Raw genomic sequence first — 14,187 nt, 5'->3', positions numbered from 1 at the left:
TCACCAGCCTCGTTGTCCTTCTCTGGACACGTTCAAGAGTCTCAACATCCTTCTTAAATTGAGGGGCCCGGAACTGGACACAATACTCAAGGAGTGGCCTAACCAGTGCTGAGTACAGGGGCAGAGTGCCTTCCTTGCTTCTTTCTTACAATGTAGTGTAAGTGGGGAAAGTTTTTGTAGTAATGAGGCTTCAAACAGCAACCAGTTCTACATTAGAAGATAAATATATGCATTGACATAATCTTACAAAAATCCAGTGCAGTCTTACTAAAAGTACAAATCATTTCCAATGGCATAATTATATGATACATATACAATGATAATCTTAAAATTATACAGCACTTTCAGATCTGATGAATATGAAAGCACTTCAAAACTCCAGCTGATTACTCTGCATCAGAATTATGTTCTTGGTTTTAGTTTAGAGATGTAGAAACAGACATTTGGGTATGAAAATTCATAAGTCTCAGGAAATAATCTATTTATTCTGCAGGTGTCATGAGCTATACTGGTTTACACCTGTGCTGTTCTGAGAAGTCCTTGTAAGTCACATAATTTCCAACCTTTCCATTAATGATACACATATTTATGTATGTACATCTGAGAATTTAGATGCAAGTGACTCATGAGGGATGAATATATACATATTAAAAATAACACTAATAAATTAACAGATTGTATTTCTTCTTAAATGCAGCCAGATTTAGACAAAAGAATAACAATCTTTAGCATAGCAAATGGTTAAGTGGGAATAACCAGTGACAATGTGGTACAGGAAGAGAATAATACCATATCTAATTAAAACTCCAAGAATTAAAGAAAGCAGGCTGTAATTAACAAAGTTAACATTTGGCAAGGACACTGGGGTTAACGCTCTTCCTTTTGTATAAAGTGTCATGGGATCTTCAATGTCTGTGTGCGAAGACTGGAACATGAGAATTTCCATTCATGGATCTCAGTCCTGAAACATGCTCAACTTTGAAGCTTAGGTCAATTATAAAAGCAAACTTCAGCTGAAGTAGCTGAGTGAGAGTGCCTGGCTTGATCTTAACAGCACCTCACAAGAGTCTGTGACTTTGTGACTTACTGGCAGTGCCAAAGACAAGCACTGTACAGGCCTCACCCAGAGAAACTTGTTATATTCAATATTTGGTTCTGAACTGCTGTGCAGGGAGGCTTGTGTGGCAGGTATTAGGAGTTCATTATCTTCACAGATGTCTAGCAATGACAGTTGTGGTTACAGTTTGCAATCTCTAATAGCAAGCTGTCAGTTTGTTTGGGGTTTTTTCAATAAACCATTGCTAAGCCAGGAAAACCATTGCCTCATTAAGGGAAATAATGTGGTATTCCAAATCCCATAGTATGGCAACTATTGGAAAATATCATGTAATTTCAGTGGAGTCTTAAACCAAACAGTATAACCATAACTCTGGGAATGAAAGGAAAGAATTCTTAGTATGATAACAAAATATGTGGACATGGGTTTTCTATACCTGTTTACCTGTAGTCCCTAGACAGCTCTGTATCATGATAGTTCTCATTGACATGATCATATACTATTTCAGTATTTTTCTATTTTGGCTAACTTATGCATTACATGTCTGTCTTACAGTAACATTCAAGACGGTGAGTACCATGGTTCTATGAGACTCAGTGTTGCATAGATACAAAATAACAGCCCAACACTCTTCCAAAGTCAGCTAAAGCTAGACAAAGCTAGAAAATCAGCTAAAGCTAGATAATTTTTTCTTAACTTAAAAATCATACTGAATGTGGTAACACCCAGTCAGGACCAGAAAGTATTTCCTGGATACATGATTCATTTAACATAACCTCACATAAGTAATTTTATGAAATATTAATGCTCTGTCTAAAAATCAATTAGGTTTCACAACTCCAATACTTTTATTTGGAGTATGCTCTAAAAATTGAGTGATTGTAAATTATTTATTTTGTATTACTAGATAATTTTTGTTGGTTTTGTTTGTTTGTTTGGGTTTTGGTTTGGTTTTGTTGGTTTTTGTGTTGTTTTGGGTTGTTGTTGTTTGGGCTTGGTGGGGTTTTTTGTCTTTGTTTTGGTTTTGTTCATTTGTTTGGTCTTATGTTCCTTTCAGTTGTATACTTAATTGCTTGACATCCCCATGTGATTATTGGTTTGCTAAGTTGAACAGGCCACCAGCTCTTCAGCAAGAGTTACCATGCTATGATATATCCTAAAAGGCCTCTCTGCTTTCCCCACTTGGAATTCGTTTTTCTGAAGGGTGGATATCTTTATTTGTCCACAGGATTCTAAAAGTTTTGTAGCCAGTGAAATCTGCAGTGGATATTTCCTTGTGTCTTTTGGAAATCTCTCTCGTGATGTATCCTAATATCATATTTATCTCCTTTTGATGGCTTATAGTCATCCTCTGAACAACTAATGTAACCAGATCTTTCTCTGTCATCTTCAGTTAATGAGCTCTCAGCTTACTGCAGACATTCCTGTTATTAGTATTTAAATGAATGACCTTGCACTCAGTACTATTACATTCCTTCCATTTGTACTATTCTGTCATCACAGTCATATAACTCTTCCTCTATGATATCCTCATCCTCTTTTGTATTGGCAATACTTTTGTATCAAGGTCACTAATGAAAATATTAAATAAACTGAGGTTGAGGATTCATTCTTGAGATGCTTATTGATACCTTCGTTTTAACAAATTCCTTATCATGTCTTTAGTTTGCCTCTTAACCTGAAAAGAACCTTGTTCAGTACTGCATTTTACTAATACACATTCATAAAAGAAGGGTACAATCAAACAAATGGGTACAATCAAACAAATTCAGATATGCAGGACTTGATATAGAAATGGAGATTTAGATTGGATGTTAGGAAAAAGTTCTTTACAAGGAGGATGGCTGAACCCTGGAACAGGGTGCCCAGGGAAGTAGCTGAGGCCCTGTCCCTGCTGATACACAGGGTGAGGTTAAAAAGGGCTGTTGGCAACCTGATCCTAGTTGAGGATGTCCCTGCTCACTTCAGGGGGCTTGGACTAGGTGACCTTTAGAGGTCCCTTCCAAAGCAGGTGATTCTTCAATTCTATGTTTTCCTGCAGTAAGAGAAGTATGGCATACATTAGAGCAGTTTTTTTTCCTGTACTGACCTTTGAATTAGATGAAAAGTCACAATGTGCTGAAACACACATTGAATACACAAGAATTACCACAGTTTTCCCTTTTCAAAAATTGGAAATGCTCAGGATGCCAGATATTACTAATTAGAAAATGGATTTGTGATGAGTAAATTATTACACAGCTCTTAAACTATTCATCATTTTGCCAAATTCAGTGCAAGTTTTCAAGTTAATCAGTGAACTTCAAAGTGAAAAAAAGTTTTATTTATCTGCAATGAATAAAAAGGGAAGGAATTTCAAGGCCCTTTTGCAACTGCAAAATGAAATACTTGTGTTTGAAAATAGATGGTCTTTAGTAATAACTAATACCCAAAACTGCCAGTTCCTGGTTTTATTATCTACAGAGAATAGCAGAAAAGCAAATGCTTTGCTATTCAGACTTGTTTTCCTTTGAACAAAATGTATCTCCTCCTATATTTATATTTAACATGGTTCATAATTACACATTTCTCAACCAGGGACTTAATGTTCAGATATATTATATTACATATTATATATTATGCATGAAAACTGGTCCATTTTTTATCTTCAAATAATGATCATCAAGCTGGTTCATTATTCATCAGAGAAAAATGAACTCTGCTCATATTACCTGTTACAGTACATTCCTGCCCTGATCATATACATAGAAGTCCATTGTCTAGACAAATGTCTGATCAAATATGACCGAGCAAAGGACTTTTCTGGAGAATAAACCTTTTACAGGACAGTTGTATTCATTCAATTATCATCTCTTAATTAGATGTTTTTAGCTATTCTCAGCTTTTCTGGTTACAAAACATAATAGACACAGAACAAAAGTGAAGTGATGTTGTGATACCATCCTCATCCAGCTTCAGCTGGAAATCAAATGTACTACTGCCCCATTAATCTCCAAGTATTTAAATCCAAAGATGAAAACTAAATGACAGTTCTGTTGCATGTTTTACTAAGATCAATTCACTAGTAAAACCAGAGAATGCTCTAATTCTTGGCTCTATCCAACTACTTCTGCTTCTCTGGCTACTATATGTAAATATATATACCAAATCAGGCAACTTGAAAACAATGAAAATATGTCAGCTGAACACTAGGCTGAACAAGTGAAAAAAACACTATTTTTTTTCAGGATTAGAATATGGAACATTTTCTCTTAATATAGACGTCAGCATCTCTATTACCGGTATTTATATTATACATTTTATGTTTTTATTATGTGCTTTACATTATGTCCCCCTATATTTTCACATATCACCTAAGTATCTGAATACATTACAGTAATATTTCTGTGATGTAGTGTGTTCAGATAGATTAGCATGTACCATGCAGGGTTTTGTTCTCCACAGAATTCCTTTTTGTAGCAGCTACTTTCAGATAAATTCACATGTGTTTATTTCTAGTGTAAATATAAATGCAGAGTTAACTACTTCATAAACTATTGTACACAATTTGCAAATGTTGTAGAAAGTCTTGGCTGATGGAGAAGAGGTACTAAGAAAAGCAATGTTATCTTTCAATTTGTTTCTCAAAACAGCCTTGCAAGTCATCCCTGTATTTTCAACAGATCAGCTTTTTGGCTTTTTGGTTTGGTTTGTTTTTTTTCCTCTGAGTTCACAGGATTTTTCTTCAACCTCTGTAAATACTATTGGTGGAAATTAGTAAAGTTTAGCTCCAGAAGCGGTCATAGCCTGTATGTTACAGACCCCAAGGTGGTAATGCAATTGACTCTATTATCTGTCATTGATTAAGAATTTCAGGTCTTGCATTGATTGTATACAGACAATATGAGATATGCAGCAGAGGCTGTGCATCAGTGCTTTCAGATAGGACAGATTCTGCCTGGTGGCTCCAAACAGCAGGAATTTGCTTGGAGACCTGCTGCACAGGAATATATATTAGGAGAATTAGAAACTTGTTTTATCTATCCTTTTCTCTTACCTCTGTTCAAAGAAGAAAAAAAAAATTACCTTTTCCTTCATTTCATAGTTATGAAACAATTTAGTTTGAGTCTTCTGGCTCCCTTCAGCCAGAGAGGTCTATCCCAAAATAGAGAATGGCTATTAGACATTGTACTGTTAGAGCATTACATGACAGAGCTGAGCTATTCAGGCATTTTGCACATCTTTTGAATACTGGAGCTGTGTAAAAGTAAGCTACAGTTCTTTTCCTGACCTAAAGGACTGAATTCTCTACGCTATGAAGACCTTTTTTACTGCATGAGGTAAATTGCAAACACTCATATCCAATCTATTTGGATTACTGAGAGCAGGCAAAAGAGCCCATTTCAGCCTCAAACTACTATCTTGTGTGAGATACTGAGAACAAACGTCCATCTGCCATCTGTGTGACATTCAAAACAGCAGCACCAGTGATAGCAAAAGACACTTTGAGCTGCAGAAAAAAAAGTAAGGAGCTCTCAGTTTGTGCATTTCATTGTTAACTCTCTGCAGCTGAAAGACATAGTTTTCTTATCTAGTACCTTTATACTGCTGAAGAAAGACAAAGAAAATATTTGCTCACCAGTTTTATTTTTGAGGAGTCTATTATTTCCTCAATAGCTACTGACTGTTCCTTCTCCTTCATTTTTCTTTTTCCTTAAACTTGGAAACGATACCAGGGACTGCTAGACACAAGTTTATGTGCTTAGGTGAACTTTGATTCTTCCTTGGACTTTAAGACTAATTTAGTCTAGAATGTGATTGACAAAGCATTTTCATTGATGTTATGCAGCCTTTTCAAGTTACCCAAACTAAGCAAATTATGGTGTTAATGTTTACTCTGGCCCTTTCTCTAAAATTATTTTAGCAGATTTTATAAACTCCTAAAAGTCACCAAATGGCAGCACTATCCACTAAATTAAAAAAGAATAGACATGATTATACAGTAGGGGGCTGCCTAGATCAGCAGCACTATTTGCACCTCTAATGGAAAAGTAGTTTTACTTCATGTTTGAATAATCACAGCAATCATTGAAAAAAATACTTCAGAGGATGCTTTCTTGATTTTTTTTCTTGGTGCTTTTTTTTTTTGTGGGGGGTTATGATTTCTGGTAATGGGAAAGACAGCAGGTTTTGTAATGCATCCAAATAGTAGCCATTACTATTTGACAAATAATTAATCCAAATATAAACTATTACAAGACAAATTATTAATGCCATGATAAGAAACTCTGACCTCAGAGACCTTGTAATAGCAGAGAAATTTTGCAGAGTGCATTGTGCTTCATTTAATAATGTTTCCATAAAATCAAATGCAGACTTAACAGATTTACTCAGAACTTTATACTAGCTGTAATTAACAGAAAGAGAAAAATTAGAGAAAGAAAACATCTACCCTGTCTTCTCCTGATCTAACTTCTACTCCATGCCTGTACAACACAAACTTTTTTCAAATATCAAAGAAGTTCAACAAATACCAATGAGCTACAGTGCAACTGAGGATTGAGCTGTTTTCCTACAAGAATGACAGAAACAGAGCAATCCCAACTGATTTGACTTTGCAGCAAACTGGAAGCAGTTGTATGAATGTATGAAATGTATTAAATGAAGTCATGCAAGTGAAACCTCGGAGAATCCCTCAAGAGGTGACCTACTACAAGACAATTCCTTCTCACAGCACAGTGTTCCCCATTCTGCCACCGGTTCCCACGCCCGGCTGGATCCCCCTCTCCTCCCCCCCCTTCCCTCCCCCAAGCTCAGCCCTGCCATCTAACGGCGAGGAAAGCCCCTGCCTTTCAGCATGCCCATTTGCTTTTGCTTCCCCTCTCTCTGAGTGAAATAATTCTTCTTTTTCCCAGCGTATAAATACCACATACATCAAGTGAGATTCAAAGGAGGAGTGAAGAACTTTGGTTACCTTCACAGACAGACAAAGTTTCCAACAACAGATTCATTGTTTGCGACAGCTCTAAATCTCTGAGGTGATGTGAACTTCAAAGCACTAATGACACCATGATGCACTTAGAGCTGGAGCTGCTGGAGGAATTAATGCTGCTTCAAATCTTTAACTATTTTCTTTCTTTTAAAGGAAAGAGCCATATTGGAAACTATTTTGGAGATTTTGATAATCTTTTTTAAATCACTTGATTTAACAGCTCCAGCTCTATCTAGGACTGCCAAGGTTGTTCTATTCCCCGAGTGAGAATAATTCTTCAATCACACTTATGATGCATTATCCCTGTATAATAACAACATCTGTACTTGCTGCCAGTTAGAAGCCATTGCTTTCAGGAAACATTCCTGCTGGTGAGATTATTTAAGAGGATAATTAAATAAAAAATCTCTTAAATAATACAAATAAACCAACATAGAAACATTATTTTTCCATTTTTTACTGGACACAGTAACAACTCAGTGAAAAGATTTTTCATTGAGAAGTTTTCTATTTTCTCCAAAGCATCTGAAAAAAATGCTCAGTTTTCTTCAGTCATTAAATATCTGGCCTGTATCACAAATAGTGTGGCCAGCAGGAACAGGGAAGACATTGTGCCAATGTACTCAGCACTGGTTAGGCCACACCTTGAGTACTGTGTCCATTTCTGGGCCCTTCAATTTAAGAAGGATGTTGAGACTCTTGAACGTGTCCAGAGAAGGGCAACGAGGCTGGTGAGAGGCCTCAAGCACAAGCCCTATGAGGAGAGGCTGAGGGAGCTGGGGTTGTTTAGCCTGGAGAAGAGGAGGGTCAGGGGAGACTTTATTGCTCTCTACAAGTACCTGAAGGGTGGTTGTAGCAAGATGGGGGTTGCTTTCTTCTCCCAGGCATCCTGTGACAGAACGAGAGGACAGAGTCTCAAGCTGTGCCAGGGGAAGTTTAAGCTCAAGGTGAGGAGAAAGTTCTTCACAGAGAGAGTCGTTAGCCTTGGGAATGGGCTGCCCAGGGAGGTGGTGGAGTCACCATCCCTGGAGGTGTTCAAGAGGAGATTGGACGTGGCACTTGGTGCCATGGTTTAGTAGTCATGGATGACAGGTTGGACTTGACGATCTTTGAGGTCTTTTTCAACCTTATTGATTCTATGATTCTATCTGCTACACCAGCAACAGTGAGCCTGACTGATTCAACTTATCATCTGTTGGGCCATTGCTGGTGAGTTTTGAAGTCCATTTTCATTCCAGTGCTCTGTCCCAAGTACTCCGCACTACTCCTTAGCTCTCACCACCAGCCAACTAATTGATACAGAGCCTCTATCCTCAGGCTTCTTTAAGAATACTTCTGAAAGCTCGTGTTTTCTTGTGCACCCAAACAAAAAAACAAACTGAAGTGCCTGGAAAAATTCACAAAATAAAATTACTTTCCTGCTGGTCCCACCTAGTATTATTCAAGAGACTCCTGTGCCCTTGAAAAACATTGATATCCTTTCATTTTTTTCACATTCCAAGCCAGTCAATCTCCTCATGCTTTTGATGTAAGTTTTAGTGGACTGCATGTCAAGTGCAGGATATTATCCCAGTAGCTGTGCAGTGATTATCTGGGCTACAGCAGTTTTTTCCAAATGAAAATACTGGTAAAATGCCAAATGTTTTCACACAGATCACCACTGTACTTGCTAAATCACTGGGCTTTCTGGCGAGTCCTAGGGCTGTATAAATATATTAGTGAAACAAAACAATGTTTAATAACAAGTAGAGGTTCACTAGGTCACATACTGTAAAATCGCACTCTGAAAGGCACAGAGATCCTATTTTTTAACTTTGTTCTTTTCTAGTTCTCTTCTCTGTGACTAGTGCTCTCCTTATCTGCCTTAATATGTCATGTTTCCTAAACTTTCCTTTTTTATATATTAAACAGAATATAGGGCCACATACTTTTAGAATTTGTCAGAAACTTCTAATGATGGTGGCGTATATGCTTTACATTAACAAACTTCTGCATCTACATTCCCTATGTTCTAAGCATTTGGACATTAATAAACTTGAAATTCACTATACAATGCTGAATAGACTGTGAGGATTTTGAATAAGAGTGAATGTCTCAGAAAAAAAGGAAAATGTTTTCAGATATCTGTCACAATATGTGATATGCATAATATTAGTTTGCTTCTAGAATGAATATATTCCTTGTTCCATTTTTTAGATGCTTCCTATAAGCTCAGGAATAAACCTGTTGCTCTTCATATGATACTTTCTTACAGTGTAGATAAATATGTTACTGTCTGTTAGTAAACAGTTTCATAAGACTAAATTATTATGACGAGGAAAAATGAATGTAAATTGGTTTCATCTTCAAGGGTTTTTAAAGTAAATATTATTTTCTCCATGGTGAACAGTCATCATCCAATGAGAGTTTATAAGAACAGTTATGATTTTGTTTCAGCTATGTTTTCTAGACAAAGGTATAACTGTACCACAACTACTTTCAGAAAAATTAATACTTTTTTTCATACAGGGAGAACCTAGCATTATATTTTAAGTGAACTTCCCTACTTTGAGCAACTTCTAAGCTGCCATTCAAAACCAGAGTTTTATGAAATTATGAATTTGAGTTCAAACACAATAAAAGCCAGACAATTCACTCTTCAGAAGCTGTAATTATTTTAATGAGAGATGAAGGAATGTTCTTGTTTTCACTTCTCTGGTTTTACTAATATATGACTGTAATTCATTAATTCAGGGTCAAGCAATGAGCCTCTGAGCAATTACTCACAAATGGTCTCACAGAATTCAATGTCTTTGTTTAGTGTGTCATTAAAATGGTACATGGATGCATCTAACTAAAGCAAACACTAATTCACTGCAACATGCAACAAGTAGCACTGCAAAGTTGCTAATCTCAGCCACCATCTACTCAGAAAAATAAGAAAAGAAAATGGCTTCATGAATTTGTGTTCTTCAAGAAAAGATTTTGCTGAAAAAACACCCAAACCTTATACCACATTTTGAAAACCAGGAGAGTAAGGCTGTTTGTGTATCTTAGAGAGATTACACTGCACTACTTGGCAAATTCGAGACAATGCCACAGAGAGAAAAAAACTGCAGATGAAGTTCTAAAAATACTTAAGCATAAATAGCTAAGCATTAAACTGGAAAATAATAAAGAGGAAGCACATACCAAATCAGATACACAGGCAATTCACTTGTGATCTCACTTATGCTATGTTGATGGCTGCCACCTTGTGCAGATATACATATGAGGTAATGTGTCTTTAAGTACAGAACAAATCAAATTCCTCTTCTCAGGGGAATTAGATGTTCTCCTATCTCTGATCATGTCTCCTAATACAGCACTGTTTAATATGATAATGAAAAACTAGTTCTAAACATTTTTTTTCTACTTATCTCTTTATTGTTCTCTATTGCACAACTTATGGCCAAAATTTTGCAGGCAGATTTAGGATGTTGCTGGAAAAATGCCATAAAACCTTGAATCGTGAGTTAAATGCCTGAAATCACCTCCATATGCCCATTTCTCTCGTACATTTTTGGAGCACACATTGCCAAAAGTGAAGACAGAAGAGGCATAGATACTGCTTGATTGTTTCCACACTTAAGGCAGTTTGCATGCCTTCTTGAAGGCAAGCTTTGTTTTGCCAGACTACTTAACAGAGATTTGGAAACACACACTATTTTCTGGTTTACCTAGTAGCCTGGTGATTCCCTCCACACAAACAAAATTCTAAATATACTTTCCTGGCCCACAGGCATTGAAAGGATCTCAAATCGTTGCAAGTTAAGATTCTCGCTAGAGCTAAAAGCTGTTGCATATTTCCTTACTTGTCAAGAGTAGGGTATTCAATACATTTTAGAGAGATATGTCCTTCATGGCTGAAAATAAAGGCTAATGAGGCTGGAATTAGCATAGATTAACACCATCCAATTTTAAAAGGTGTTGAGGGAGTATGGGCCCAATCCAAAAGCAAGAATTCATGCCTCTCATCACCATCTCACAGTACCACACCAGAAAGGATCCTCCCCTGCCTCTTGTTAATTTGAACCAAAATATTAATTCACTCCCCAGGGAGCATTTCTTTGCTGTGTTCTGTACTGAGATACTTATAAATCAGTCTGGCTGTATTAGTTCTGTAGCTGGAATGCGAATGCCAGGTATTCATGGAGCTATTAATTGCCATTAATACTGAACTGTCTAGTGGGCAACAGAGGAGTAGAGATCATGTCTCCTAAGGTATTTTTTTAGCCAATGACGTTCTGTAGTCTGAAAAAGATGTTCCTCCAGTGAGTGATTAAGAACAAGTACCCAATTCTGTATTCTGAAATGAACTTTGTAGACTCTCAAAACTCAGGAAAATTCTTCTGTCTTCACTGGAGTGAAGTTTCTCTTTATCAGTATTCACTTTAAGGCCCTGAGGACAAAATCTATGGAAAATGTTTCCCAAGATAAATTAGTATTGAGAGGCAAAACCCATGTCTTCTATGAAGTGTGTTACACTACAGTAACTGAAAAGATGTTATTTTCACAAATAATAATGGCCTATGTGTTGCTGTGTCCAGAAAAGTTCCATCCTTCCACTTCAAATGTGTAACATAAAATGAAACGTAAGTGACCTTTGTTAATTCTGTGTCATCCCTTTACAAAAGTACAAAATTATAAGTTTGTTATACTTATTCATATAAAGCATTTAGTCTAAAAAATCACATTTCTCAAATTTGTCCTTGAAATTATTCATCTGAGTATAACTTGCTTTATGAAAGTCAAAAAAATAGAGCCCACCCTTGCTTTAGCACAAGACACTGTAGCAACTAGAGTACTGTAGGAACTGCTACACAGAGAAGTTTTGACTTTTATAGGTGTAGTGGGAGGATCATTAAGCAGGAATTTAAAAGGTCTTCTAGGGTCTAGAAACTCCTCTTACCTATAGTCCTGCATTGGAATTAGCACCTCCTATGTGTTATGCAGTAGACATATGCACCCCAAATTCTATTCAGGCCATGTTAAAACAGCTGTATCCCATCACAATGGAAACTTTTCCTGTCCTTTCTTGACAAAAAGACAAGCAACTGAAAAGAATGAACAGTCCACTGATAGTATCATAGTATCAATCAGGGTTGGAAGGGACCACAAGGATCATCTAGTTCCAACCCCCCTGCCATGGGCAGGGACACCCCACACTAGATCAGGCTGCCCAGAGCCTCATCCAGCCTGGTCTTAAACACCTCCAGGGACGGGGCCTCAACTGCCTCCCTGGACAACCCATTCCAGGGCTTCACCACTCTCATGGTGAAGAGCCTCCTCCTCACATCCAGCCTGAATCTCCCCACCTCCAGCTTCATTCCATTCCCCCTAGTCCTATCACTACCTGAGATCCTGAGAAGTCCCTCCCCAGCCTTCCTGTAAGCCCCCTTCAGATACTGGAAGGCCACAATTAGGTACTGCTTCAGCCTCTGAAGTGTACTGTGTGTTTGAATCACTTGATGACATTTTCTATCATAAACAATAAGATGAAATTCCACAAAATACTTACAGTCCTTTGCATTAGTAGTGGAATTTCAGAGCACCCTATCCCTTCATCATTAAAACTTGATTCCATGTTGATTATGTCTTCAATCACCTCTTCCATCTGATAAAATAATATTTTAAGACTGATCATTACAAACAATAATGGAAATAATGTTATTCTTAATATACAGGGGAATTAATCTTGAGTATTTATTGCATCAACAAAAACATATTTTGGAAGATTATGTCTTGAAGTTCAAATAATTCAATCACTTTTACACAGCATTCACATTTTTACTTCTTGTGAAAACAATTTTTGTGGTTTAGCAAGTTGCTTCTTCCTTCTCAAACACCAGCCCATTCCCCTCTTTCAACCCCTTATTGCAACACCAAAATCAGATGACAGGACTACTTTGCTAAATTGTAACTGTGATCTGTCACCTTCATCAAATGTGTCATGCCTGCAGTGTATTGTTGCATCGGTGCAGGAAGGCTGAAAGGAACCTGTGGTTCTGCAGGATTGTGAGTCATTCAAGATTTGGTGTTGCATGCTGCTCTCAAGACACAGAAGCAAGGGTTTGTGTTGTGTTTGACAGTGCACTGGGGACTTTTCCAGACAGACTTCTGGTCCCACTTTTGTTCTAATCTGAACCAAATACCGCTGAAACTGATGGGATTGTTAATTAATTACTTAGAATAAAACAGTGAATACTCTGTGGACATATAGACATATAGATTTGGGCAAGGTACGACATGAGGTTTGAATGATAACTTTGGTTTGATTTCTTTCACAAAATAACTTTGGGAAAGATCATAAGATGAGCCATACTTGTTAAATCTACTGTCTGCAGGAGAAATTGATCCATGCATCTGAGGCTTTTAAGGCAGCTCTTGTGAGCTGCCTGGAGAGCTGTAGCTGAAGGAAATGCAGAGGGTCCTATGCAAAGAATCACACAAGCCAGGGAGCTTTCAATGCAGTCTTTCAGGCCACAGAACCCAGCCCAGGAGGAGTGAACGTGTGCACTTCTCTCCTTCTCTAAACTCCATACATGTGCTCTCCCAAGAGTCATGCCCAGAGTTATCTAGGAAAGTGCTATCAGGGCAAAAAGGATGCCAAGAAATGCCAGCAATTAGGCAATATGAACAACTACAGTTCACTGAGCCAACCCATATGTTCACTCTATATTATTTACTGATATAAATATAGCCTACACTGACCCACAGGGCACAACCGCAGTAGGAAATTATACTCCAACAGTCATATCCCTGACACTCTGGGATGAGGTTAATCAAATAATTGGAGAGTTTGTGAGGGTTTTGGCCAGTGCCAACTATTACAGTCCTAGTCATCACCAGGCATATCTCAGGAGCGTGGTTTACAAGCATCCATCTTGCTCTCCAGGACAGAATCACACAGAATCACAGACTGCCAGGTTGGAAGAGATCCCAAGGATCATCTGGTCCAACCTTTCTAGGTGAAACTGTAGTTTAAATGAAATGGCCCAGCAGCCTGTCAAGCTGAGTCTTAAAACTGTCCAGTGTACAGGAAGCCACTACTTCTCTTTACAGATTATTCCAATATCTAACTGATATTCCAGTGTCTTTGAACAGAGAGTGGTGCAAACACAGGCAAAGGTTATTTATG

General features: G+C 37.5%; 1 protein-coding gene across 2 annotated transcripts in view; it reads right to left on the bottom strand.

Moving 5' to 3' along the window:
• Positions 1-14,187, bottom strand: part of TFEC (transcription factor EC) — a 97,281-nt gene that overhangs the window by 18,845 nt on the left and 64,249 nt on the right. The window contains exon 3 of one of the 2 annotated variants that reach the window (XM_068169884.1): positions 12,568-12,663. In XM_068169884.1, coding sequence (XP_068025985.1) covers positions 12,568-12,663 — 96 coding nt within the window. Of the gene's footprint in view, positions 1-5,675; positions 5,828-12,567; positions 12,664-14,187 lie in introns of those variants that run through there. The other variant, XM_068169885.1, reaches the window with a different exon arrangement.

The sequence above is a fragment of the Melanerpes formicivorus genome, unplaced genomic scaffold, assembly GCF_026170545.1.
Source record: "Melanerpes formicivorus ecotype bairdi unplaced genomic scaffold, bMelFor1.0.p_v2 SCAF_3, whole genome shotgun sequence".
In the NCBI taxonomy this organism is placed as follows: Eukaryota; Metazoa; Chordata; class Aves; order Piciformes; family Picidae; genus Melanerpes; species Melanerpes formicivorus.
The sequence above is the reverse complement of the archived record's forward strand: the minus strand, read 5'-3'. Positions and strand labels throughout refer to the sequence as shown.